Consider the following 27,893-nt stretch of genomic DNA (forward strand, 5'->3'; position numbering starts at 1 on the left):
TAACAAAATAAACAAACTAGTTATTATAACATATAAATTTATAGAAGCCAGAAATACGATTGTTATCACTGTAAATAAATTGTACAATATCAGCCGAGATATACAGGTGTCCTAGCTAACTTTAGCCAGAGTTTAAAAATATGCGAATGCCAAGTAGCTGGACAGAACCAAGATAATGTTTGCCGTTGCTTGGAGATACTCAAATTACTTTTTTCATTCTACCTAATTCCATAATTAGCCTTAATAAATTAATGAACTTCTCAAATATTATAATTAGACGAAAAGTGCCAATGAGAAAATTGTAGAGCGCGACATGAAAAACTCCCGATACAGCTTTCTGTTGCTCAATGTGTGCTACATAAAGTGTTTTTCTGAGCATGAAAGAAGCCTGTGAATACACGCAAAGCGCCACGAGTGGCCAGTCGGGTGGCAATTTTGCGTGAATTTTGTGTACGTGATTTTCTAAGCTTTCCATACACATGCGCATGCACACACATGCGCATGCACACACGTGCACACACATGCACGCACACCCTTCTAAGCTCTCGCATGTATTTCGCCTCCTGTATCCATTACCTATAGGTACTAACAATACCCAGAAAAACCATTAGACTCAAAAACCTTATACTTTCTTTCAGTCATCTTAACATTCTTTGACATTATTAGACCCAGAAGAAGCCAATTATCGCTAGTTCAGTTGCCTCATCTAGGAGCTTTTATGTGCCGCTAGGCTGTACATTCAAATCTGTAGCAGAAGTTTTTAGAATGTATGTAAATATGCGTCATGCAGCACATATGCCATACTTAATCAATTCTAACACACTTTCCTTTTCCCAATAAATTCACTAAAATATGACATGCAGGTCCGAATAGAGTAGAAAACTGAAACTGCCATAAGAGGTGTTCAAATCCCACCCTCCAATATCAATAGACAGCTGCGCTCTGCCATACTGCGGGTGCCAGAAATTCTTGCAAGCTCTGGAAGGTTGTAATCATAGGACGCCACCTATAGCTGGTGTCTGATTGCACCTCCAGTGACCTCAGAGTTTAAAATGTTCTTTTTCCAAGTGAAAACAAATCGCTATTTTTCTCTCTTACCATGTATATTTGGTGAGGCAACAACCAAGGGAATTGCATTTTGCTAAGTATGAAAACCGAGGTGTAGATTACAATTGAGGGCATGGCATTTTTCTTTCCTGGCCATGAGAAATCAGGTGCACATTGCAATTGAGGGAATGTTTGAATCAAGTAAGTGCAGTCTGTCAATTTGCCACGAATGTTAACAGACAGACACCTACCTCGCCTGCGTAGTGTTCTCCATCAATGGTGTGCTCACTGCCAGTCTCACTGCAGGTGCCCCAGTGACTGTGGAACTGCACCATCTGATAGTTGTGATGAAGAGGTCCTCCACGAAGGTCTGAAATTTAAAGCTATAATGTAAACTATATTTCACACGCTTGTACATAAAATATACTCGCAAAGAAAGGCACAACAATAGATACCAAAAAGTCACTTACAGTGAATGGAACACTGCTTGAGACAGAAACTACACAATGAAAGCAATAAAAAGCAATAACTTCTGTGTACTTACTCAGTCTAAGTGGACTAATTGGTCTCTGATTTCCTGAAGTAGAAAAATGTTTGGTGCATAACAATGAGATGTAGTTACCTGTGTGTGAATGAAGAACTACAAAGAATATGAAGTGTGTGGTACTATAAGGAAAACACCCACCAGTCAAGTTGCTATTTCACCCAAATGAGCACACCTTATTTTGTACATGTAGGTCATAGCCTACAATAGAAAAGCATGAAGTACTTGCATGTATGCATAAGTTCAGACAAAAGCCACATACCATGGCAATTGTCAATGAATCTAGATGCCCTGGAGCCACCTGGGCACGCAGTCGGAAATTCGTATGTTGTGGTCCTCTCACAAGACCGACAAACTCCTCAACAAGTTCTGTCAAAAAAACTTTTGATACACTGGAAGCTCTAAAGCATTCCAAAAAAAGTGTTTTACAATAAGGATTTCTCAAACAGGCCGAGTAATAATGGAGATAGCAGCAAACAAAATGTTGCGAGAGAATAGTGCAAGGATGAAAGCTCTTTCCTGCAGCAGAGACTGGTCAAGGAAATGGGAGCGACACATCCTTCTCGATTTCCTCCCATATGGAAGTCAAGAGCTCATATCACATATAGTGCATCACAAGCCCCATCTTTTATTTCTCTCATTTTCTTGCTGTGTGGTGCATTTCTGATGGCAGTATTGCATATTCTGTGTCTCATGGGAATACCCATGTTGTTTATGCTATTGCTGACTATTTGTGTACTGCACCATGTTGTTATCTCTGATATTGCAGAAGGATTGTGATGTGATAGGTTGTCTCTGCAGGTGAGAAGACAGTTAGCACCTAGAAAAATGGTGCGTATGCAAACTTTCATTTGAATTTTTAGCTGTTTTTGCAACATACATAGCCGCAATACTTTGCATACGTGGCCGTCATGTGCACTATGTGATTCATGTGCCAGGTTTGTTTGTTTGCACTGCCCAGACCTTGTGATGCGCCCTTTAACTGTCCTTTTGCCACTCTCGTGAACTGTAAACATCTTTTCCTGACAGTATGGCCTATCGTACATTCCCATGTATCCTTCATGCATTTTATCGTAGCCGAAGGTGAGGATTTGCATTAACACATTTGCATTAAGTAGTTGCAGTAAACAGTAGAACAATAAATAATGTAGTTTCAGTAATCAGAAACTGCTATACACTAAGTATACACAGTATAGAATAGTCGGGAATTGTCAACGTTAGAATGCAAAGTGAATCTCTACAATTTATGTGTTAGTTTTACTTGCTTTATTCCAAAAACACTGTTGTTGATGCCGTTGAATAATTTCAATGGTACTTTACCTGTGTCTGGGTTGGTTTCAGTTGTGTTTTCACTGTTCCTGCCACAGTGCTCTGAATGTATTTGTGCATATCAAGAACAAGTGTCTTTGGTTGGGGGCCCCAATCTTTGTCAAGCCTTCTCGTGGGCTTTTCGCTGGTTCCTCACCATCCTCTTGATGTAGCATAAATTTATTTAGTTCAAATTATACCTATTATCTAAGCAGACTACCTGTATGGCATGTGTTAATGGCAAGAATGGTTGGTTTTATGACTAAATTATCGGCTTGCTTTCACTTTTTCCTATACTGTTTCTGTGTATGCTCCCAAAGAGAACAGAGTTGCACATATGCTTTCCACGCACAGCTCAAAGCACTGCCATTCACAAATAACCATCACATGAAACACAAAAAGTTGACTCAGCATCCACAAAATCTATGACGCACTGGATTCAGTGCTACTGGCAACACCAGCACTTCCAGTTTGCTGCTTGTCGCATTTACTCATGCTGTGCACTTTTGCCTGTTTGCAACATTATTCTAGCTGTAGAATCATCGCCACCGCTCTCCTGTGCCAATCCAGAACTACATATGCACCGTGTTGCTACTCATCACAGAAACATAAATATTTCTCTGAGGCCTTGCCCTGCCTGTGCTGAAATTCAGGACAGAGATGGCCATTAGGAGCATGCTTTATCTAACATTCCGCTTAACGATGGTACTTGGTGCTCCACTGAAAATAGCCCAAAATACACCGTAATATACAACATAAACAACAGGGAGACACAACCAAATGAGACCCCAGGATTCTCATAGAACAAAGGGCAATAGCCCAAAATACACCGTAATATACAACATAAACAACAGGGAGACACAGCCAAATGAGACCCCAGGATTCTCATAGAACAAAGGGCAAAGGCACCATGTATTGGCAGGAAATCCCATGTGCCAAATTGCTTCTGTGGCTTAAGCTGTCTTCAAAATAGAAATGCATAAATTATGATAAATACTACTGTAAATGTAACAGACTTGATCTGTGCAATCAAATAAGCATTATGTGTCCTATTAAAGTAGTAAGAATAGAGAACAAAGTGCTGCAGATTCTTGTAGCAGCCCTTAGCCTGGCTCCTGCAGGCCCAAGAAGCAACTTTGTCATGTGGCAGGGAATATTAAGATGGCAGACTTCTGTGCAACTCTGCTCCTAATAGAGGCATATACAGGAACACTATTTAGTGCCTAATAATTTGCATGCATAGTCTGTATAATTATTTTGCTACGTACCAGTGATCAGAAGGCATAATCTTTCAAGATATAATAAAGGTGAATTTGCAACATAGGTACTAGTGATATAGTGCCACATTTTGACATCAGTATGGAAGAGCATAACCACAAAGCTTTCCTTTGTCTTCTTCCCAGTACGGTCCATATAACACTGGGCAAGTTGGCAAGTCCAATTACCATACTCATACAACCCCAAGCTGATTTTATGCCACATTAATGCTCAATGTAGTAGCCAGAGCCCATGACATAACTGGTTATCATTATAAGTGGCACCATTGCAAATGCAGTGCTGAAAATGACATGTGTCATTTCCAGCACAGGTCACTGACATGTGTGATGCATGAATACACATTGTGAAAGTAGAAGCATTGCTGTGCGATTCTGTTGCTTTCACGTATAGACACAATGTTTGCCAAGCAAAGGCCACACAGTCTTTTTCACAACAGAACACAGAAAAAGAACCATCATCATCAAAAGTGGTGTTCCAGATCACGCAAGCATACCTGACAATCTGTGTCATCACCCTACTACATAGGAACGCGCGAGGGGCAATGGCATATCTTTAACAGCACAAGCCTCTGTGCTTGTTGCTAATGCTAGAAGTGTGTTTCACAAGCGCAAGCCACTTGACTCGCTCATCGATAGCTGTGATGCTTGTATTATTGCATTAATGGAAATGTGGCTACAACATCATGTGCAAGATTGTGAAATCTTTGATTTGTCTATATTTTGTATCTTCTATTGCGACTGCAGTGCTCGCCAAGGCGGAGGTGTACTACTCTCTATTTCAAAGTCCCTGCAGTGTCATCACGTCCACATCCACTGTAACCTGGAAATTGTGTGAGCTTGCATTAATATTGGTCACTGTAAAATTACGATCGTTGTTTGCTACCACACTCCCTTTTATCCATCCACTTTCACTGCTGAGCTTCACGATGTGCTTAACACACTTACTTTGCAGCATCTTTCAAACCCCATCATATTAGTAGGGGATTTCAACTTTCCCAACATATGCTGGACTACTGATCCTCCGGGCTGTTATCCATTTTCTTCATGACGTAATGACTTTCTTTATCTCTGCTTTTTATTTTCCCTAACACAATTAGTATTGGAACCAACTAGGATCTCAGTCAGCGCTGCTAAACTTCTTGACTTAATTTTATGCTCTCATTCTGACATAGTTACCAATGCCTCATGCTTACCAGGCTTAAAGGGCCCCTCACCAGGCCCCATTGCAAATTTTGGTTATATGCTGGAAGTTGTTACATGTTCTCTAGGGAGAATTCTGCCGCAAATTAAGAAAAAATCTGTTCACGAATAGCCGAGATAGAAATATTTCAGTGTCGCGAACCCATGATTTCAGGAGGTGAGCTTAACCACAAACATAGATGCTCTCTCCACTTGCCCTGTCTAGCCTCCGGAAGCGAAATTACTTCCCTGCGTTCTCCCATACCAGACCTCGAGGATCGCGTGATGCATATGTCACGAGCGCAGCACTTCCGCTGACAGCGTCGCGTGCGAGCTGTTGCGATTGTCTCGTTTCGCGCAGCACACGATTTTGAGCGCTGTGCACAAGGGCACCTGACTATCAGTATAAGTCTGTGCTACACGAATACTGAGGCAGACACAAGCGGATCACAAAGCATGATGCTGCGCTGGAACACGGTAGAAAATGACATAGTTTCACTGTCTGCGCACACGAGTGCATGAAGTTCGACTTCAGATATTCAACTTGTGTGTTTTATTATTTCTCTAAGCTTGAATTCGACATATTACACAAATAACAGATGTTGGTTTGAATAATTCTCGAAGTCATGTGTCACTATGAGTGACCTCACAGCGTGAACATGTGTACGTAGGTGCACTAGCACGTGTATGTCATTCTCCAGCTTGGAGCGCGGCGGCTCCGAGACGGGAAAACAGCATTCGGTTTGAAATTTCAGATCTTTCCGCGGCGTGTAGCGATGTAATACTTTGCAGACACAATTGTTATTGCGCATTGTATGCTCTGCGCTTGTCAGCGCAGAGCATTGCATTTAAGCGATCACCTGGGTCTTTCGTTCAACATAATGTCCCGTATTAAAACCAGTTGTTGAAAAAAAGTAATTTATCACTATGATAGGGCAAATTTTGACGCTATTAATATTGAGCTAGCTAACTTTCTTGATCCTTTCCTAAGCCAATTTGATGATTGCACGGTTGATGAGAACTGGATCGCCTTCAAAATTAATATACATGAGCTCATCGATAAGTTTATTCCGTCAAGTGTAATATCACGCAATGTTAAAAAGCCCTGGTTCAACTCCAAGTTAAAAAGGCTTTCCGACCGGAAAAACAAAACAAAAGACGACCGTATCGAATAGCGAATAAAAGTGCACTGGCATCAAAATGGGATGCTTATATGGAAGCAAACAATACCTACACAGAGGCTATAAAACCTGCCAAAAAGGCATTCCAAGTACACACTTTGCCCACAATGCTTGCGAATGACCCAAAAAGTTTTGAAAGATAATTCGGTCACACTGATTGATTCCAGTGGTTCACCGGTACCCGATGATGTATGTCCCCATGTCCTTAATTCTGTATTCTGTAACAACTTTGTTGTATGTACTGACCCTGTGCTTCCAACTCTTGAGGGTTGCAATTACCTAGCTATGGACGTTATTATCATTGAACCTCTTGGGGTTGAAAATGTAACTAAAGGTCTGAAGTTGTCATCATGTCCTGGTGCTGATTTGATTAGCGCGAAATTTCTGAAAAGTACATGTACTGTTGTTTATTCATCTGTTCTACTTTCAATAAGTTTTTAGCAATCTTTAGGCACCCATCACCTCCCTGCAGATTGGAACGTCGGGAAGGTGGTCCCACTTCACAAGTCCGGCAGGAAAAATTCGCCCCTCAACTACCGTTCCATTTCCCTCACCAGCATTCCTTGCAAGGTTCTTGAGCATATTTTTTATTCACATTTAACAATGCACTTAGACAATAATTAATTTTTCACAAAAGCACAACATGGTTTCCGAAAAAACTTGTCTTGCGAAACTCAACTTTCTTTTACTCACAGCCGTCATCTTATTCTCGACAAAGGTTCATTCGCAGACTGTGTTTTCTTTGATTTCGCTAAGGCCTTCGACAAAGTGTGTCATAAATTGCTCCTATTTAAACTTAGTAAACTTAGTCTTGATCCTAACCTGTTTGCATGGCTTGAACATTTTCTCCTTAATCGGTCACAGTACATTGTGTCAAATAACCATATGTCCCCATTTAATACCGTAGACTCTAGTGTGCCTCAGCGATCAGTTATAGGCCCTCTTCTTTTCCTAATTTACATTAACCATTTACCCAATGATGCTTTTTCTAACATTTACCTTTTCGCAAATGACTGTGTTATCCTCCAGGAAATCTTAGACAAATCTGATAACAAATTCCTACAAGATGATATTAACGCCATCTCTAACTGGTGTGATGTACGGTTAATGCAAATTAACGTAACTAAATGTAAATGTACGTGCGTAACTCACAGCAATATTCCTCTGCCAAACGATTACCTTAATGAGACTCCCCTAGAAGCCGTAACCTCCTACAAATACCTAGGTGTCCACATAACCTCGTCACTTTCCTGGTCAGTACACATCGATAAGGTAATTAACAATACTAACCGCATGCTAGGCTATATTCGCTGAAATTTTTCTTCTGCTCCTACTTCATTAAAGTTAATCTTCTACAATATGCTTATTAGGAGTAAAATGGAGTACGCCTCAGCCATCTAGGACCCGCACCTCGAAACCCTTATTCATTCACTTGAACTAATCCAAAACAATGCCGCGCGTTTGATTTATAGCAATTATAGACACACATCAAAAGTAACTTCCATAAAAAACTCCACTCTCAGCCTGACGTAAGTGCATTTGCCTTGATTTATTTCACAAGCTATATTTCCACAATTCCTACCTGTGCGATAATCTTATATCATCTCCTGCCTACATTTCCTCTCGCATTGATCATAGCCATAAGGTTGGCATAATTCAATGCCACACCAGAGCCTGTCACGAATCATTTATTCCTAGGACCTCTCAGGAATGGAACCACCTTCCCGGCACAGTTGTTGCAATCAAGGACAACTCAAAGTTTCGTTCGGCCATATCAAGCATCATCGCTCTCGGATACAAATAACTAATCAATTTTGCTCTATTCCTTAGCCACTTTTTGATGCCTTGTTATTCACTAATGTGTATGTTTTTTACCCGCTCCCCTCTGAAATACTTCGGTCTTGATGGTACAATAAAATTAATAAAATAAATAAATAAATAAATAAATAAATAAATGTGCTTCCCATTATGGCAAAACTGTGATGCTGCTGTTGATATAAGCAGTCATACAATGGTTTTTCTCACCTTGCTTCAACCACACTATCACGCTGAAAGAAAAACTGTACAGCTGGAGTTTTCATTTTTCCTAGCACAAGCCCAATGCCCACTACACTGACTCGCAAGCAAAGCCTGTAGGCCAGCATGCACTGGCAAAAACTTGCCTAGCATACTCAAGATTTCTGTTAAGCTGTATTTTCTAATGCTTATTGCAACAATGTTCAAACCACTCCATAGTATACTCAAAGGTAACCAACTAGGTCCTGGTGAAGAAACATCCACACGCCATCCGGAGCCAGTGTTGAGCAGGCTAGTGCATCGGAGGCCATTGTAGGTCCATCGCAATGGGTTCTCTGTCAAGAATGGATCCTGCTGCACCTCACTACACAAGATATCAATGGGTGACTGCTTTTCACCGGCTGCCTTGGGGAACCTCTTGGCCCAATTTGAAGGACCTGCAGATAAGAGATTGAGAGTCATCAGCGGAGAAGAAATGCCTGCTAATATGCACCAAGACTGCATAAACTGAATCCTAGTGGGACGAAGTTACTGGGCACTGCAAATTCCATTCACTATATTCAATGAACAAAATTTAGTAATATTTCTAATAGAAGCAAATAAAACTACTTTCAAATAAGCTAATTACAAGCCTGCAAATTTACTTTGCTGGCCAAGTACATGGATGGAAGGCTGCCTAGAGAATCAGAGGAGTGGCACTCTGATAGCAACTGCTGAATAATTTTATCCCAGTAAACAAGCAAGCAAGCAAGCAAAAAACATATTTGCTATCAGTAGGTACACAGAAGCATCTGACTGTGCTCTTACAAGATACTTTTTTTTTTTCGCTGGAGCAATTAGGTATACACCACGATGCAACAAAGATAGCAAGCTGCAGGGCAATAACAAGCACATGATGGAGTAATTGATGGCTCAGCATTTATTTTGGCTATTCGAGATTCCTTTAGATGCACTGAAATATCAGTATAACTAACACTATTGCATTTCAGCCCAAATTGGAATGCAGCCACCAAGAACAGAAACGGAACCTACAACATCAAGTTCAGCAGCAAATTGCAGCCACAAAAGCAAGAAGGTCTGAGACAGGCAGTATATTTTTATGCATTCTGCCTATTTAGCTAATTTGCAATGATCTTTCAGTTAACCTTCAATAGGTTCAGTTGATGGCCCATGTTTCAATGCTGAAATTTTAGACCTCCTTTCAGTAATAATAAACTTTAAAGGGTCCCTTCACAAGGTTTGGGCATTGCAGCAAACAGGCAACCAAGCAGTATGTAGATCATGTTGTGATGATCATGTCTGTAAAGTATTACACCAACGGAGGCTGTGAAAAGAGCTGAAAATTCAACCAGAAGCCCACACGCCCTTGTTGGATATGCCATGGTCCCCATCAGCAGAGAGGTCGTATGTGTACTGCTTTTGTGTCAAAATGCGTACCAGCTGTTGCCTCAGCATCACGTGCAGTGCCTACTGCACACAAATAGCCAGCAACAGCACAGCATAGCTCCAGGATAGTCACAAAATTTAAAGCGCAAAACTGCCCACGGAAATGCGCCGTGCAGCAAGAAAAGAAGCTATACAAACAAAAAATGGAGGTAGGTGTCGTGACTAAACATCATAGAGGCCCTCCCCACTCAAACTGAAGAAGGCTGGGGGAGGGAATGTCACTTACAGGTGCTGTTCACGACAATGGGAGAGAGCTCCTGTAGCAAAGACGGCAGCTCACTCACTTGCACCATGGACTCGCAACATTTGACTTGCTCCTACCTCAATTGTTACTGAACCCTTTCCAAAGATTTTTTTGTGGTAGAACACACCCTGGAGAGCATCTACAAGTATATATCCAAAATGTCCAACAGGGCCTGGTGAAGGCCCTTTAAGGAAAGTTCCACAAGCAGGCTCTCCAACACAGTTCAGGTTTCAGTTCAGTTAAGATTTCTTTCAAGGACTTTTACTTGAAGCAGTGTGTCATCACCTTTATTGGCCAGCATTAATGATTTGTCTTGGTTTCAAGTGAGAGGCCAGCCATCTTCACTGTATCAGACTATACCCAGTGAGCAACACAACTTTTTTGCACAAAACTTCATCAGACCAGCTCTCTCCATCTCCATGCTTTAAAACATTGTTCCTGACAGACAGCAATATTATTTCCAGTCGAAAGGCATTTCACATTCCTACATTATGATTTTATGCAAAGCCACAAAGTCAAAGCAAATTATTTTAAATACCCACAGCTTAGCAGCCAGGAAAACTACTGTGCTGTAGAATTATGAAGCAGCACTAAGAGCAGGACACTGTCAGGGTAAATGAAATGACAACAAAATTGAACAGTAAGGAATGATAAGTGGATAGTTTTTTTTTTAAAGTAACCGTTTGAAATTCTGTTAAGCACAAAAAATGCAGTAGAGATATGGATGTTTCTGATTTTCAACCTTGTTTTTTTTTATGTTCCTATGGCAGGCTTTACTTGCGCTTTAATCATTGTGGTTCCACACGAAGTAATCAAGTATGTATGTACTGCATATGCAACACACTTTATTAGCCATTTATTAGCCACCTCATCCACCAAAAAAATATTCACATAACATTTCACACAATGCACAGCAAGAAAAGCTACCATAATTGGCACTTTTCTATGCAGGCATTAATTCTTAATGTGCATACATATTTAGACAGTGAGGAGAAGTCTATTGCCCACAGCAAAGCAGAAATCCAGGTATGCCTGTTCATGACTTCAAGAAGAACTGGATGTTCATGTCATCACACCCGAATTAACATGAGAATGTGGTGACTGCCATGATCTCCAGACGAATCTGTATGCAGTAGCCAAGGGATACGAGAAAATCACATTGCACGTTGCAAGTTCTCGATACTAGTGAAACAGCTGTGGGTGAAAAACTCGATCCGGGGGTACAAGTACTTCCAAGGCAACTAATCACAGTTTCCTATTTTCATTTAAAGTCTACTAATGTACTAACGAGAGAGTTTTCTTTAACATTCCTATATTCATATTTTATGTTCTTTGCATACTTCGGGGTGTAAGTATGGCAATAATGGCAGTGCCCGAGCTAGTGTTCCTAGTGCACTTTATTTCCTTACTATTCTTATTCCACCCCTCTTTTTTTACTTCCTTCGTTACTGGCTCATTTCACTTGTTCAGAAAAGAAAGAAAATAATGATTACAATATACAGCAGCCGCAGGAACTGCACTCTACCACGAAAATGTTTAGAATGACGAACATTGAAAATGTTCGGTTTCAGCCATCAGAGCGCGCAAAACCGAAACTGGGAGGACAGGCGCGGCTTTGGGCTCGCTGCAGCCTCCCAGTTTCGGTTTCGCACGCTCTGATAGCAGAGATTTGTCATGCCACAGTTCTGCGGGTAACCAGATTTTTCCAGATCTGAAACTTGATATGGCTTGTACGGAGAGTTTGCTTCGATTTTCCAATTATGATGGGCCAACTGAAATTAAACGTTCAAAAGCAATTATTATTCTAAATATGTAAGTATAGATTATAATGCATTAACAATTGAGTATTTCGATTTCTCGTAGATGTAATGGCCACCATATTGAGTAATTTTGTTCAAGGGTGAGAAATATGCTATCTCCCAGAGGCAATTTTTAAAAATTGGTGCAGCTAAAGAAAAACACTATGTTCTTCACACGTGCCTTGCAAGAGTAACATAGATTACATGGCGGCAGGCTGCAGATAGTTTGATCAGCACTTAGCACGCGAAAACCACGGAGACACAAGGAGTCACGAGTAAATAATAAATGCATGATGTGTGCCCATGTCAGGATTAAATACAGTTGAACCTCGATATAACGAAGTAGGTAAAATCGCAAATTTTCTTCGTTATATCGAAATTTTGTTGTGCTGAAGTTTGACTTTTTATGCAAATAAGTACTGTCGCTGATCGATTTGTCTTGCACGGAAAGGTGGCGCAGAATTTTTCGAATTATCGGGCAATCTAAAAAAGCAAGTTTGAATAAGAAAACAATTCACTTTAATAAATTTGGGAGTCGGCGACGAATGATACGGTTTCATGCCACGTCGACGATATCTTCACATAGGCAGTACGAATTAAGCGAAGCCAGCCACGCTTTCGCGTGCACCCCGCCCCCGCGGCTGATAGCGCCATCCGCAGTGGGACGACGCTATCATGAAAAACGCGGGCAGCGGGGAGCGAATACTTCGTCTGCCTCTCGCTTCAACGGGTCACCGAAAATCGAAATTCAATACTAAACGCGCAGTAAGACAGCTTACACGATGCCACGCCGTCTCGGCACGCCCACTCTTTGCACACGCGGCAGATTACCTCTAAAGCAGGGTATGCGGCTGCGTATACGCTCAGCCGCGCTTACAGCCACGCGCATCCACGGTCGAGACGCGCGCCAACTTATCCTCCCTCCTTGATCACGTTACCGCGAGCTCGCTCTCCTCCCCCTCTTTCCCTTTGCTCACGCGGGGAGGCGACACTCATGCTTGAAGCCACCATCTTTGGTTTTCACCCTCGCACATAAAGCACAAAGTGTGTGGGGCGCGCGCATAGGATCTCATCGCCAGTGGCGTAGCTAGGTCGTCTGGCACCCGGGGCCCATAGGTCTTCTGTAACACCCCCCCCCCCCCTGGGTGTAGCCGGCGGAAAGAGGGGTGTATTCAGACGTATATGAACACCCCCCCCCCCAATGGCCCCTTGCACCCGGGGCCCACGGCCCCCCGGCCCCCCCTGTTGCTACGCCACTGCTCATCGCACTTCGACTTTACATGGAACATGATGCGGCTTCACTTGGGCGGTCGCTCTTGTGAGAGGTGCGTTTGCAAGCAGCCGCTTGTAATTGAATCATTTGACCATCTGCATCCGCTGACGTTACTATTTACTGTCTCGGCATTCCTTTGCTGCGAAAGCGAAATTTCCCTATATTGAAATTGCATACACAGTTCGCTATATTGAGGTTCTAATTGCATGGTGTTCTACGGGCAAGAAGTTATGAAAAGTTAACTTCGTTATATCGAGAATTTTGTTATATTGAATTTCGTAATATCGAAGTTTAACTGTACCTGCCAAAACGAAATGTCTACCCAAACGCCCTTTCTTTTGATTTCGGACAGATGGGAGCCATCCAAAAATTTATGCCGGGCTATCCAAAGCGCTACGTGTGGTTGGCACAATGTAGGCCGACGTGAGGCCATGTGAATTCCCGTGCTCCTCCCAAGTTACATTGCCAACCTTGGCCCAGCGAACCCTTGGTCGGTCATCATACGCCTGGCTAAGGTTGTACCAGACGAGTCTTACCCATTGGGGTACATGGAGGCGAGCTACCCTCTCCAACGCAGAGGCTCTTTCCTGTTGCTGGCCCTCTCCCCTTGTGGGCGCTGGTCGACCTGCCATGCGCCCACCAAGAGCCATTCTAATCTTTTCCATATCGAAAGACGTCAAATGACGTTTGTGTCACACCCCGCCTCCCTTTTCTTTTGTCTCCCTTTTATTGCTACGCAGAGCATTTCCAGAGTCAGTTTAGCGCGCTCTGCGTTTCACGGGACTCGCCGAGCTATTCGCGCTGCTGTAGGCTCTTCGCGGGTGATGCGAGGGCACGCGGGCTTCTGTTAGATGCCCTCGCGACCTACACCAGTGGAATACATCGCAGACGTGATCGTCACCGATGATGAGCTTGTCTGTTTGCAATACTAAAACTGCTGAAAGCGCGGAACGCCGTTCAAGAATGGCCGACAAGCATCGGACGGCGGTGCGACAGAACAACTGAGTGACGATTGCGTCTCGACAACAGCCCTGTAATTTAAGAAGTCCATAAGTCCACATAATTGTTGGTTATGAGAGTTCTAAAAGGAGGGTATCGGACGGGGCCGCTCGCGCGCAGTTTACACCGTGGCAACCACTATAGCGCTTCCATTGCAGGTCAGTCAGTGAATCATTAAGCCAGCGAAACTAAAATGCAGTTACATCTTTCAGCGTGGCACTGTATACCGCTGCTGGATGACCCAGCAGACTGCAGACTGGAGCTATCGGCCGTTGCGATGGCGAAGAGTCCAATGCCCATAAAATTTTGCCAGACAAGATTTTAAAGATTTTTGTCATTCAAGAAACCTGCGAGAAATCCTTGCCAGCGCTGAGGTTTCTTCACAGATGAGCGAAGAACAAAACAAAATACAACACGCTTACGAGAATTTGTGCTCGAGACGAAACATCAATTAAAAGACGATTCAACGGATATAAATATAACTTACAAGACAAAGGAAGAGAAAGAAGACACACAATCCTGACAGGTTTAGCGCTTACTAGGCACGGTCGTACTTGCGTCGACCCAGAGGAAAAGAATTCGCCGAGTGAGTACGGTTGTGTAAGCGCTGGAGCGGCACGCTGCTGAGCCAAAAAAAAAAAAAGAAAAAAAAAAGAAAAAAGAAGGACTATTGTATGTGTAGATGCTCGACGAAAGAGAATGTGTTCACGTGATGCCACATAGGTATGCAATGAAACAAGCTACGTAGTCTCGAGCTGCTCGAGGTCAGCACATTTTTAACAGCTCTGCTGCCATACCACCCCCTTCAGTTTTCACGGAGCACTGCACCGTCAGCACGGCTCCACCAGACGAAAGCGTGGGCCTTTGCTAGAAGACCTTTGCTAAAGATGTAAACCCTCGCATTTGCCTGACGACGATAAAACCCTGGAAGGAGGAGGCTACCGAAGAACAATCAGTTCGATCGAAGGCAGGTATAAGGAACGGCACAATAACAGCGGTAGCGTGCCAACAAGCACTTTTACTGTCGTTTAGAATCCGTGCCTACAATTTCATCGCAATTATCAGGACCACTCAGAAGCAACAAGTCGATTTGTCCGCGGAAAAACAGTCGTAAAGACATTGTTCAAATGTGCGCAGTAATGCCGCGTTTGCGCGCTTGAAATTACAGCCGAAAAAGAAAAAAAACTGCGCGGAGTTTTGTGTTGTTGGAAGCCCACCACAGCCACTCATTATTTAAATGTCACGCTCCGTTCGTGCACTATCCGCTCGCAAAAAAGCAAGGGAGAAGGGCAGAACGCGCTTCTGCAGTCGCACAAAAAAACGATACGATCGAGCACGCTCGCCTGTTTCAGGCAAGCACAAAAATTGCTTCATGAAAAAAGAGTTACTATGAATAAACGGAACACTATCGACGTTGTGTGATGAACGCTGCACAAGCAACATTTCAGGGCTGCACGGCGTGCGCAAGTCTTTACGCCTGCCGACTAATAACGACAAACGATTCATTACGCTTAAAAGTTGAAAGGCGGCCTTGGTTGATCGAATAATGCATCTAGTTTTCCAGCGTTAAAAGAGTTGGCGGAAGAAGTAAGACAGGAAACATCCATCACTCATACTTTCAGGCCAAATAAATAAACAGCTAAATAGTAGCTCAGCGCAAAGGAGACCGATACGTTCCTGCAGAATTGCGAATACAAAAACCAACACTACAGAATTTAAGAGCGCCAAAAGAAATTTCATTGTAGGCAATTTTCGAAAAAGGCCATCCCAGCTTACGCCGACTGCGCAACTGAGAGAAAGGGAAGACAAATGCGTGTGCGTGTTCTCCCTTTTTCTCCGTCTTCCCTCCCCGTTATTACTTGTCAACGTGAAAAAAAAAAAAAAAAAAACACGAGAGAAAGCCCTACTGGCCTCACTGTACCATGTCTGTCAAAGAAAACCGGAGACAGATAGGCGAAAGTGAATATCCGGTCTTCTGCAAGAGCGCTCCCTTTATTTTATTACATATTATTACTTTTTTTCTTCATTTTGTCTCTTCTGCACTCATACCGGGATCAGCGCGCACATAGGTATAGCAGGGTAACGGCCCCACTGACGCGGCTTTGAAATCGGACGTAAACGCCGCATATCAATTCTCCTCGTTATGTTTTATGTCTTTTTACAAATTCGCCTGGCCAATTCAAAGCACTTCTGGAGCGCTGAAAAGCAGGATATCGAACCAAAACTGAATTGAAAACCGAAAAAAAAAAAAAAAAACTACTGCTTGAACCGAAACTGAACCGGAATGTTAGGATTTTTTTTTTAACTCCGCAGTGAAACTGAAGAGACCAAATGATGGTTTTCGGTTCAGGCTGGCCATATTTTCTGAAGCTTTTGATCCATGCAATGCCTGCACTTGTGGCTCAACTATGCTACCGTATTACAAATCTTCTTCCCCTGATTTCAGAAGCAGCAGCTCCATTAATACGGTTTTTAATGCATAGCGTCTGGGGAGGGGGACATACATGTTATTAATACACTCGTAAGCGTTTGGAATTGATGACCGCGAAATAGTTTTCCGTTAGACGGAGACCTTATTGACCGCTGAAAAAGGTCGCAGTTTCACCCGAAAGACGAAGCATCGATTGCGATAGCGAAAAAGTTACCCGCCGTGGTTGCTCAGTGGCTATGGTGTTGGGCTGCTGAGCACGAGGTCGCGGGATCGAATCCCGGCCACGGCGGCCGCATTTCGATGGGGGCGAAATGCGAAAACACCCGTGTGCTTAGATTTAGGTGCACGTTAAAGAACCCCAGGTGGTCTAAATTTCCGGAGTCCTCCACTACGGCGTGCCTCATAATCAGAAAGTGGTTTTGGCACGTAAAACCCCAAATATTATTATTATAGCGAAAAAGTTATACGAAGTAAGGATAGTAGTTTTATCGGCCATATAAACTTTGGAACATTCGCTAGCTAAGTGAATTGACAAGCGTACGGTGTCACAAGCAAAACACAGCACACTCGATGAGCACGGACACTCGTTGTCAAAACGCTGGTGTGAGCAAGCAAGGCAGCAGCAGCGAGTGACCTTCGTGCGGTCTATCGCTTCAACGCAAGAGCGGCGAGAACATAGCGCGCAGAGAGGCATGAGCTGTCTGCAGATCCCTTGCAAATACGGCGCGCACGACCGCGCGCGACCGTGCAAATTAAGCATTTGTTGGCGGATTTTTATTTTACTTTATTACTGTTTGGTTATGCAAACAAATCTGAACCGGTTGCAACCGTTATTTTTTCGCTCCGGAGTTGAACCGCAATTTAGCCGTTTTCGCTGAACGGAAACGTGAACCTGAACCAGAACCGGAACCGGAACGAAAAAACTTACGGTTCGACACTCTGCTGCCAAAGGCCCTGAAAGACAAGATTTACTATGAACACAAGCAGGCTCTAAAAGCCGATTAACACCATCTAAGTGGCCGTCGTAATAATAAAAATAAAGTACGGTGTCTGAATGTCCCAAAGCCAAACTATAGGGGTATGCGAGACGCCGTATCGAGTACACCGGCTAATTCTGATGGGGTTCTTCACCGAAAGCCCGGCACATGAGCACTTCTGCATTCCGCTCACATGGGAATGCGGCCGCTGAAGCCATTCTCCCACTTGAATAGTGTGTTATTAGGTGACCATTGTAGCGCTGCAGCGGCACTGTGAAAGTACTAGTCTAAGCCAGATACCATTATAGAAAATTCAGCAATAAGAACATACTTTTGCTTACGACATTAACGCCAATAAATCAGTGTCATTTTTAAACAAGTAAGCATGTCAGCAAGCACGTTTGTCTACAGCTGTGCTTCGAAGCAAGACATTTTCGCGCTGTAGCTCGGCTTATCAGCGGTAGACACAGTTACAGGGGTCACGTGGTATCCACCTAGGTACTTTGAACCTTGCGCAGCATGACAGTTTACAATGCGACGCTGCTCTCGAGCGTTCTCAACAGAAGCGCGGACGATGTTAAAAACTTTACTGATCTTAGTAATTGATAGTCACACTGAACTCTATAATTAATCAACTAGTTAAAAAAAGACACCTCGCAAGCTCTATAACACTCGTTGGCGATTTTATTCGTTGTTATTACTGTTTAGTGTTGTGCACGCTATTGCTGCACATACACAGAATTCGCTGAAATTTGTAGCCACGTGGCTGGTTCTGCAGCAACTGTTTCATAAATAGCTAGGAGCGCCTCGTATACAGGCTGGGATAATGTAACGGTTCTACTTTTTTTTTTTTTTTCGCACTCCGCCAACGTTATCACCATGATCGTTGGGTCGTGAGCGGCGGTTGAAGGAATCGCTGCATTGTGGCACATACCGCCCCATGGTACTTCCCAGTAAACCGCTGGCACTCAAGTTTCACACAGAGGTAGCCTTATTCTGCTGTGGATTCAGTTTAACACCACGTTTCCGAGCATTACTTACCTGTTTCGTCCACAATTGCCTAACGTGCGTATCTCAGGCGACGTGACTGAAAACATATCGATGCCGCTGCAACGGAACGATGGAGCCTTCTGTCGCGGCAATGGTATACATCGAAGTATTATTTTTCTGCAAACCGGAGCTGAACCAAAGAGTTACAGTTTTTGTTTCGCTTGGAAACGAAACAAAAACGACAAAAAATATCATTTAAAGTTCAGGTTGGTCAACTTCCCAGGAGCTTTTCATCTATGCAATGCTTGCGCTGTTCAACGCTCCTATATACATCTTTTATATTGCCGTCATATTTTAAGATGCAGCGTCGTTAGTGCTATTTTCAACGTGTCGTGTCGTAAGGCAGGTATGTAAATAATACACGTACGTGAGCGTTTGAAATTGGTAACCGTCAAATAGTCATCTAGTGGTGGGAGGCCAATATAGAATCCCTGAAATGAAGAAGCGCTTTCCAGCTGGGCGATAGGTGCGATAGAAATGACGTTATCCTTTTGACGTATGCTTCTACGATTCGTTTTTTTTTAAGCTATACTTACAGCTTGAAGAAGAGCACCCATGCCATTTTTTCTGTCTTTCCATGCAGCTGAGGACTGCCGTCGAGTTTTTGTACAAAATAAGTTTAGCTGTTTTCCAGTAATAATTGGTAGTTATGTAAACGAACGTAAACTGGTTAAAACCGGTTTGAAACGTTATCATTGAACCGGAACGAAAGTGTTGAAATTTGGCCTTGTTGGCACGTCACATTGGCGGTTTCTTTAGGGTAGCGCAACCAGTAGAAGGACGCAAATAAACAAGACACACACAACAGCGTCAACGTCAGAGAAGGAACAGGAGGCGTGCGCCTCCTGTTCCTTCTCTGCGTCCTTGTACTAGGCGCGCTACACTCAAGTAACTGGACCGAAAACGTGAACGAAAAAGTTTCGGTTTGACACTCGGTTACAATGAACACAATGTTTTCGCGGGAGTCGTGGCAAATCGCGCTACCGTTCTCTTGCAGCGGAATCAATATTTCTTTTTACAACATGGAGCCGCCGCAAACGATATCCACTTTGAATTTATTGTGGACGAAACAGGGGGGTAAGTAGTGCTCGCCAAACGTGGTATTAAACTGAACACACTGCAAAATTCTACCTCTGTGCCGAATTCGAGCGCGAATGAGCCAGCGGTTTAGTTGGAAGAGTCATGTACACATGGCGTTCGTATACTGATGCAACACTTAGCATATGTTCCCAGGACTCTTGACAGCAGTCCGTTTGAATTTTCTCGACGTTAACGCCAATGCATGGAACCTGCTTCTCTGTTTGCAAGCAGACGACACAGTTTAATGGGCGCCGCCTGGTGCCGACGTCTTGTTCAGGGAAGTACTCAAAGGGCACCGCGAAGCAGAACTTGCTCAAAGCGAACAGCGAACTTTAAGCAGCAACAACACACCGACAGTGTAGCGTACAGGGTGCTATGTTTCCATTGGCACACAATATTTCCCTCATTTTTTTACGCTATTTCATTTCCGCGTAGCCCCGCCAATGCGCGCACAAAGGAACGCGCGCACGCGCTGAGGCTTCACTCGAGGCGCCAAGCGCTTCTCGTGAGAGAAGCAAGCGAACCTAGCGACACGGCCGAGTCGACCCGCTCCTCCAGTGGCGAACCGCGGGCCCCATGGTCGCCGTAGGCGGTGTAGTTCTCCGGGAACGCCGCTGAGCCAACGAGAAGGACGGCCTGGTCGGTCGAGCAGGCCGTGCCCATCGTGAGTGGACGCGGCACGGACTGCGTGGTCTGCTGCAGGGCGCCCGGGGAACGAAGGCCGCTGATGTCTGGTTCAAAGGCACGGTCTTTGCGGACCTCGAGCCAAACTTTTAAAAAACAAACCGCTATAGACTTCTAACGGGAAGACGCACTCGCTTGGTGCACAACACTATAGCACGCGAGCGCAAAATCTGCATGCAAAGTTCATTATGCACACAGATAAAGAAGAAGAAAGAATAAAAACGACGAATGCCACGGATTTTTACAACATGTTAAGTTTGAAAGTTATCCGGAACCACCGCGTTTGTTTTTTTTCGCTTCTTAATTTTTTTCTAGGCATGTCAACAAACTACTGAATTGCGACAAGCACGCGCAGAACTGCTAAACACACTGGAAAAGATCGACGCGCGCAGTGCTGTTCTAATTCTATTATGTCGTAATTAAGCTCGCGAGGGTAAGTCGTATCTATACAATGTACATTAACAAGGGCTTATCGCAAGCAAACTTTGCAGCTGTATGAGGAATTCTCTAGGTCTAGGACAGATCGAGAATTAGTCAAGCTCAGGTCCTGGGTTTCATTCCTGCAAAAAGGGGGAATTTAAATTTTTCTTCAACTATAAAACTTGCTCCTGGGGAAACGATTATTTTCATGGCAGTCTGGCTGCTGCATTAAGTTGTGATGGCTCTCTTCTAGGCCGCGATAATTATGTAGAAGGCGAATTTTCACCCTTAGGAAACTCCCTGCGCCTGCAAGGCTTCTCTGAAATTGATTTGTTAATTGCCATAGAATTTGCAACGGCAAGGCAGCTGCGAAGCTTCTCTCCTGCCTTCAGCGCCAACTGCGGCGCTAAATTCGTCATTTTTCTCTTCGTTCTGTCCCCGCTAAATTTCTGTTTGTCTTTCCATTCTTCTAATTATTCGAACTTGCGGTGCCTATCAGCCTGCGGATTTGTTGCCACATCGAGACATTTCAGCTGACGTTACAGTCCGAAGGATCATACAGGGTGTTTCACGTAACTTGAGCCAAACTTTAAAAATATGCAAATGCCACGTGGCTAGACCTAACCAAGGTAATGTTTGCCCTCGCTTGGAGATACCCAGATTATTTTTTGCATTCTGCCTAGCTACACAATTTGTCTTCGTTAACAAACATCACAATTATCATAATTAGATGAAAAGTGCGAATGAGAAAATTGTAGAGCAACATGAAAACTCCCGATACAGCTTTCTGTAGCTCAATATATTTTACATAAATGCTTTGCGAGCGCGACAGAAGCTCCCGTATACACGCATAGTGCCTCGAGCGGCCACTCGCGCGGCAATTTTGCGTGCATTTGCGGGCTTCTTTCACGCTCGGAAAAACACTTTTACGTAGCACGTACTGAGCAACAGAGAGCTGTATAGGTAGTTTTTCATGTCGATCTACAATTTTGTCATTGACAGTTTTCATCTAGTTATAATACTCGAGAGGTTCATTAAATAATTAAGGCTAATTATTTAATTAGGTGGAATGAAAAGGTAACTTGAGTATCTCCAAGCGACGGCAAACAACGTTACCTTGTTTCTGTCCAGCTACGTGGCATTCGCATATTTTAAACGTTCGGCTCAAGTTAAGCGAAACACCCTGCACATGCGTGCACCTAACGAATCCTTTGGCGACGTTGCGTGGGAATGATTTGGCAAGCAAATAAGTCCCAAGCAAAAGTTCACGTTTAGGACTACATTCACGATCAATTCGCTGAGCAAACAAAAATGCTCCAATCAAGTTGACTGCTTGGCATGCGATGAACTCTGATCAGTGTCGCGTACTCATGGTTTCTCGAGAACTACTGGCACAATCGGAACGCCGCAGATGAGTGCAGCTTGTTAGCGAAATAAGTACTGGCACCGCTCTAAACTCGCTCGAACCATCAACGCGCACTTCAACAAACGCTAGAGCATTCATGAAGGATGAAAGCAGCAAACCACTCACCGAGAAGGCGCCCGATTGAAACAGTGAAAGCAAAGAGAGTGAGAGAGATAGCGAAAAAAAGAAAGACTTTAGAAAGGCCAAAAAGAAAAAAAAAACGAGAAAATAGAAAGCTGGGAGAAATGGACGCAGTTATATTAAGGGCGCAGCAAAGAAGACGGCGGAATCGCAGAGCACTCGCGCGGCGACGATCCTCTCAGCGGGGGGACCGACGGCCTTTGCAATTCGCGGTGCTCCTTTGGCATTGCGCGCGCAAGCTTGACGAGACGGAATTTATGAGCCGCCCTCCTCGCCGACCCTTTCCCACCCTCGCAGCCCCATGTCCGAATCCCGGCGCATGTTCGGAGCCGCGGTACGCGATAAGGCGGGTCGAAGCCACCGCTTCGAGCGCAAACATCGCGAGAACAGAATGTGCGGGTAACGATTTTCGCGGAGGAAACCTTTTACAAAATGTTTATCGTGCGCGCGTCTGTAAGTGCCGCGGCCAATACAGTTGAACATACACACAGAAAAGAAAATGCAGGGCAACAGATGCGGAACTGCAGGCGCGTGATGCAGAAGTCGAAGCACGACACGATGAAAAAGCGCGGTGGACTCAAGGCGGAATAATCGTTTCCCAAGACAAACAGTAGCCGCGCCCGGCGCAGATGAGCTGCGCGTGCTGAGCGTTTTCCCTTGTTGTTGTTGTTGCCTATCACGTGTGTGGCTCCTGCCCACGATGGGGGATTGGCCAAGAAATGGGTGGATTATTGCAAATTAATATGGAGCACAAATTTCCGAATATCTATGGAATTAGCATTGAATAGTGTAGAATTATCTGTTAAAATCAGGAAAGTCATATCGAATAAGTAATAACTAATTTAATTTATTAATTATGGGGTTTTACGTACCAAAACCAATGTCTAATTATGAGGCACGCCGTAGTGGAGGGCTCCGGAAATTTCGACCACCTGGGGTTCTTTAACGTGCACTTAAATCTAAGTACAGGGGTGTTTTCGCATTTCGCCCCCCATCGAAATGCGCCCGCCGTGGCTGGGATTCGATTCCGCGACCTGGTGTTTAGCAGCCCAGCACCATAGCCACTAAGCACACGGAGGGTCGGTCGTTTGTGGTGCGAACTACCATACTCTACACGGCGCGCAGGGCTATCAACACTTTATGAAGTGCACTGTTACGGAGTCTATGTCTGCTTGAAAAGTGAAGTTTTTGAATCGAAGCAAATACCGACATTTCTTCACTCGTTCCTTAAGGGAAAAAAAGAGGAGAACGATTAAGATCAAATGAAGGTAATATGGTGAAACCGTTTATATCCTTCAAATAGCTGTGATGCCATCCAAAAACGAAATGTGTGGTCAACTGACCTGCCTGTCAACGCGGAACTGTGAAGCATGACTTTCCTCCGCGTTCACGAAAACGACAGTAGTCATTAAAGTGAGCTAAACCATGCCAGGTGGACGCATAGTTTCGTTCGTTATTATATCAATGCGACATTGAGAATGTCTGTCGATATAGCTCAGGAAATTGGCTAAGTATAATGCCCCATTATCTCACGCCAATTTATTATTCAGTGAAGCAAAGCCAAATGCACCGAGCAAACAAAATCCTTCAAACAAATCAGTGCAAGTCCCCAGGCAGACTAAACACGAGGCATCCGAAAAAATTGTGCCGCTCCATATGCTCACTAACGGCGGTGCTTCGACCCAGAAGCAATACCGTCGACACACTTATACTGAAGGGCCGGCACTCGCATAGGTGCTTCTCCCCGAAACATTCGAATATGGCAAATCGAACACGAATCGAATAACGAATTCCTATGCGTATCGAAATACGGGGCTGGGGAGAATCTTTGAAATGAGAGAAGAAAGCACTCGTTTCTTTTTCTGTCTTTCTCTGCATGTGCGAGCGCGTATCATCGGTCCTGTTTGCAGAGAATCAACCAGCTGAGCTCCGAGGCGTGGTTGCGACACATTGTGGAAAAGTTAGCTTCGATGCACAGCTCAGAATTCACGCAGTGTGGCGGAGCGGCTCAACCTTACAGCGAGGATTCGCAGCATCGCTCGTGTGCACAGTTGATGGCAGGCGTGCCGACGAGAAGGCTGCAAAAACGTTGTAAAATGGTCCAAGACGCAAGCATTTGCAGCAATGCAGCTGTATCTCTGTCGGTGGATATTGTTGTTCATTGTAGATTTGTACACAAAATAGCTAATCAGAACTAACGATTGAATTACACGTACACATCTGGAAGAAACTCGCTTAAAACCATATATGCGGGAAAACACAGGTTTGATACGCTTTGTAGTTCCCACTTAGCCGAAACCATTAAAAAACAAATCTTATCACATATTTGAGATGCACAGGCTAGCAATAGAAGGAAGACGATGCCGTAATACCACGCGAGAATTTCTCCAGACAATGCAAGAGCTGTGTGCAGCACGCAACGACTTCCGTTCGCGTTTTGACAACTTTCGCTAAGCAACTCTATATCATAAACAAGCTAAAGATATATATGATCGTCGAAGGCTCATTTGCCAAGTCCATTTCGTCAAATCACTCTAGCGCGGTAATGTGTCAACAGACCTGCTGCTAAATAATTGCGATTCAAACAATTGATTCGCGTCTCTACTCCGTTATAATGCAATCTGCCCCATTGTTGCTCGTCGATATAGGCGACACGGGGACTACAGAACCGTTCACTCCTAGGCTAAACACTTCTTGACATTCAATATGATTTGCCTTCAACACTACTTCTGTAGCGAGAGAGAGAGAGAGAAAAAAAAAAGAATAAAGTGGTCGCATGATGCTTTGGACAGACATCTATGAATGCAAAAAAAAAAAAAATAATAATCCGCAGGACTTTATTTCAAATTTAAGCTGCTATCAGTGTTAGGGTGGTAACGTGCTGTTTCACCCAAGAATAGACGGCTCCGTACGTACATTCAGATTCCCACCGGAAACGCCCCTATTAGCACTGGCGCTTTACGAAAAACGCGCTCAGCGCCGGCATTACCATATCGCGCACCCACGTCACGCTTCTCCTGAGGCGAGCGAACTGACGTTATTCGAAATGAGTCTCGGGCATAACGCATGCCGACGGATAGATCCCTTAATATATCCGTCGGCGCGGGCTGCGCCGACATATCTCTTAACTTAAGGGATATGTCATAACTTACGTAATAATCTGGCCTTTAAAAAAATTGAACACCCTTTTCTTTTTTCAAATCCTAGAAAATTTACTCGAATTACATCATGACAAATGAATTACGACCGGCCAGGCGGACATCATTTGAAAGAAAAACAATAGTAATCAATTGACCAATTAACCAACTACATTAACTAACTTCTTCAATTACAAACTTTACAGCACATGGTTATATTAGATTGTTGAAGGCCAGGAATCGTTATAAAAGTACTCTTACGGATTTCTACATTTCAAAATGGCCCATGTAGACAGAATAAACTGGCGTCAAATTATTCCTCAAATTTACCTGCTTACGCACGCGGCACCTCGAAGCTCGGCTCATCGTTCAACCCCTCCGTGACGCCAAAAAAGAAAAAAAAAAAAAAAAAGCCGCCGTCAAATGAAGCGGTCGCACTTCCCCCTTTCCACGAGCTGATTCCGATTACCGCTTTGCGTAACTCCCGATTGGTAGCATAGTCACTTGAGCAGAAGAGGCGAGACAAACCGCATTATTGCGCGGTTTGGCGAAGCTTTATTTTACGGCGCCCCACTACGTCACAGTATGGGGTGAGGGGTTGCACCACGCGCCGCGCTTCACGTTGCCGCGTGCGTAATCAGGTAAACTGAACGAATAATTTTACGCCAGTTATTTCAGTAAACAGGGCCACATTGAAATAACGAAACACGGAATTAGACTTTTAGCACGATTCCCTTCAGCTTTCCGATATAAACATGTGCCGTTAAGTTTGTAATTAAGAAGTTAACTTATGTAATCAGTTAGTGAATGCATTGCTTTGGTTTTTCTTCCAAATGATGTCCGCCACGACGCGACTGAAGTAAATTTTGTAAGCTATTCTTAAAATAAGTGTTCGATAAAAAGAATAACGACATCCGCACAGTATTCTTTATAACATATACAATATTATACAACGCACCACCGAATTAATGCGCCTGTGGCACTGTATTTTATCGCTTTTCACTCGCCAACTTACTCTGCAGCAACGTGCTGCCATGTTATACATCAGTTGCAATGGAGAGAATGGAAAACTTCTCTCCGTTTGCGCGTTTTTTGTTTTTCCTGTTGGCAAATAATTACAGCGCAGGTAAAAACACTTTGTTGCAAGTGGCTCCAGGTCATCAGTGACGCAAATTCGAACAACCCGCACGACTGCAGTGCCGCTGGCAGATAACAAAATGCACCAACAATGGCAGGCTTTACTAGAAGACGTAGTCAGGAGCATAAATCTCACATACAATGGCTACTCTGATGCACGACGACGCTATCTCATCCTATTAAGTATTTGAACTGTAACCTAAGGCCATTAGACATTTCTCTGATGTGCTTATCTAGTTTTTTTCTCTAACATGTCGCAGTGGGCGCAGTACGTCTAGAACCGCAGCGTCCTGCGCTCTACGCGGTTGTACGAGACTGGAGGCCACGCATCGTTACGCAACTTTCCAAATAACAATACGAGTCAGTATTGGCACTTGGTAGAGCAGTAAACGAGGGATCCAAAAGAACCTGTGACTGTTCCACAAATATATATTTCTCTATGATTATTCCAGATTTAATTCAAAAAACGCTACTACAGTCGGATACAACTTAAGTCTGCAGTGAAACCCCGCCCACGCCCTCATAACCGCCAGCCACTGTTCCTCCGCGAGGCTGCAAATAATTCGTACTTCAAACTTTTCCTGCTACCCAAGTAAGGCGCTAACCACAAAAATAAAATTATTAGCGCATAATTTTATACGTTTTCGCTCACCTATTATAGTGGAATAGCGAAAGCCCAATTCCTTATGAAATGAAATAAAATACTTGCATCGCAGCAAGTATTTATTGTCAAGTTTTACTTCAGTTGGCAGTGAAGTTTCAAGAGTAAAACGGGTTTAGCAGTGAAATGAACTGTACCGCAGACTTTTGAAGAGTGAAATGCTCAGACTCCATACACTTTGTCCATGTCTGCTGCACACCTTATTGCTTCCCCCGATGAAAAGACTCTTCAGGAACAGCAGACGCTCCAAAGGTATCAAGTACGACGCCATTTTGAAAAGGCCGCATGAAAACAATTTTGTTTGGTTCTGTGAGTGGCTGGCGGATTAACACAACGCCGCGCGGTCCGTGTGCCTTAGTTGCCAACTGCTGTGTTTTTTTTAAAGTTGTGTTCTACTATAGTAATCTTTATTTTACACTTTCGCTTGTTTACTTGTTCTTGGCATTTTTATTCCTGC

General features: G+C 43.8%; 1 protein-coding gene across 4 annotated transcripts in view; it reads right to left on the reverse strand.

The window, feature by feature from the left end:
* LOC142560777 (carbonic anhydrase 1-like) overlaps positions 1-27,893 on the reverse strand; it is a 123,803-nt gene that overhangs the window by 19,138 nt on the left and 76,772 nt on the right. For 3 of the 4 annotated variants that reach the window (XM_075673117.1, XM_075673136.1, XM_075673111.1), the window contains 3 exons: positions 8,792-8,989; positions 1,592-1,624; positions 1,299-1,417 (listed from right to left, as the gene is read on the reverse strand). In XM_075673117.1, coding sequence (XP_075529232.1) covers positions 1,299-1,417; positions 1,592-1,624; positions 8,792-8,989 — 350 coding nt within the window. The remainder of the gene's footprint in view (positions 1-1,298; positions 1,418-1,591; positions 1,625-8,791; positions 8,990-27,893) is intronic. The other variant, XM_075673125.1, reaches the window with a different exon arrangement.

The sequence above is a fragment of the Dermacentor variabilis genome, chromosome 1 (assembly GCF_050947875.1).
Source record: "Dermacentor variabilis isolate Ectoservices chromosome 1, ASM5094787v1, whole genome shotgun sequence".
NCBI classification, from domain to species: domain Eukaryota; kingdom Metazoa; phylum Arthropoda; class Arachnida; order Ixodida; family Ixodidae; genus Dermacentor; species Dermacentor variabilis.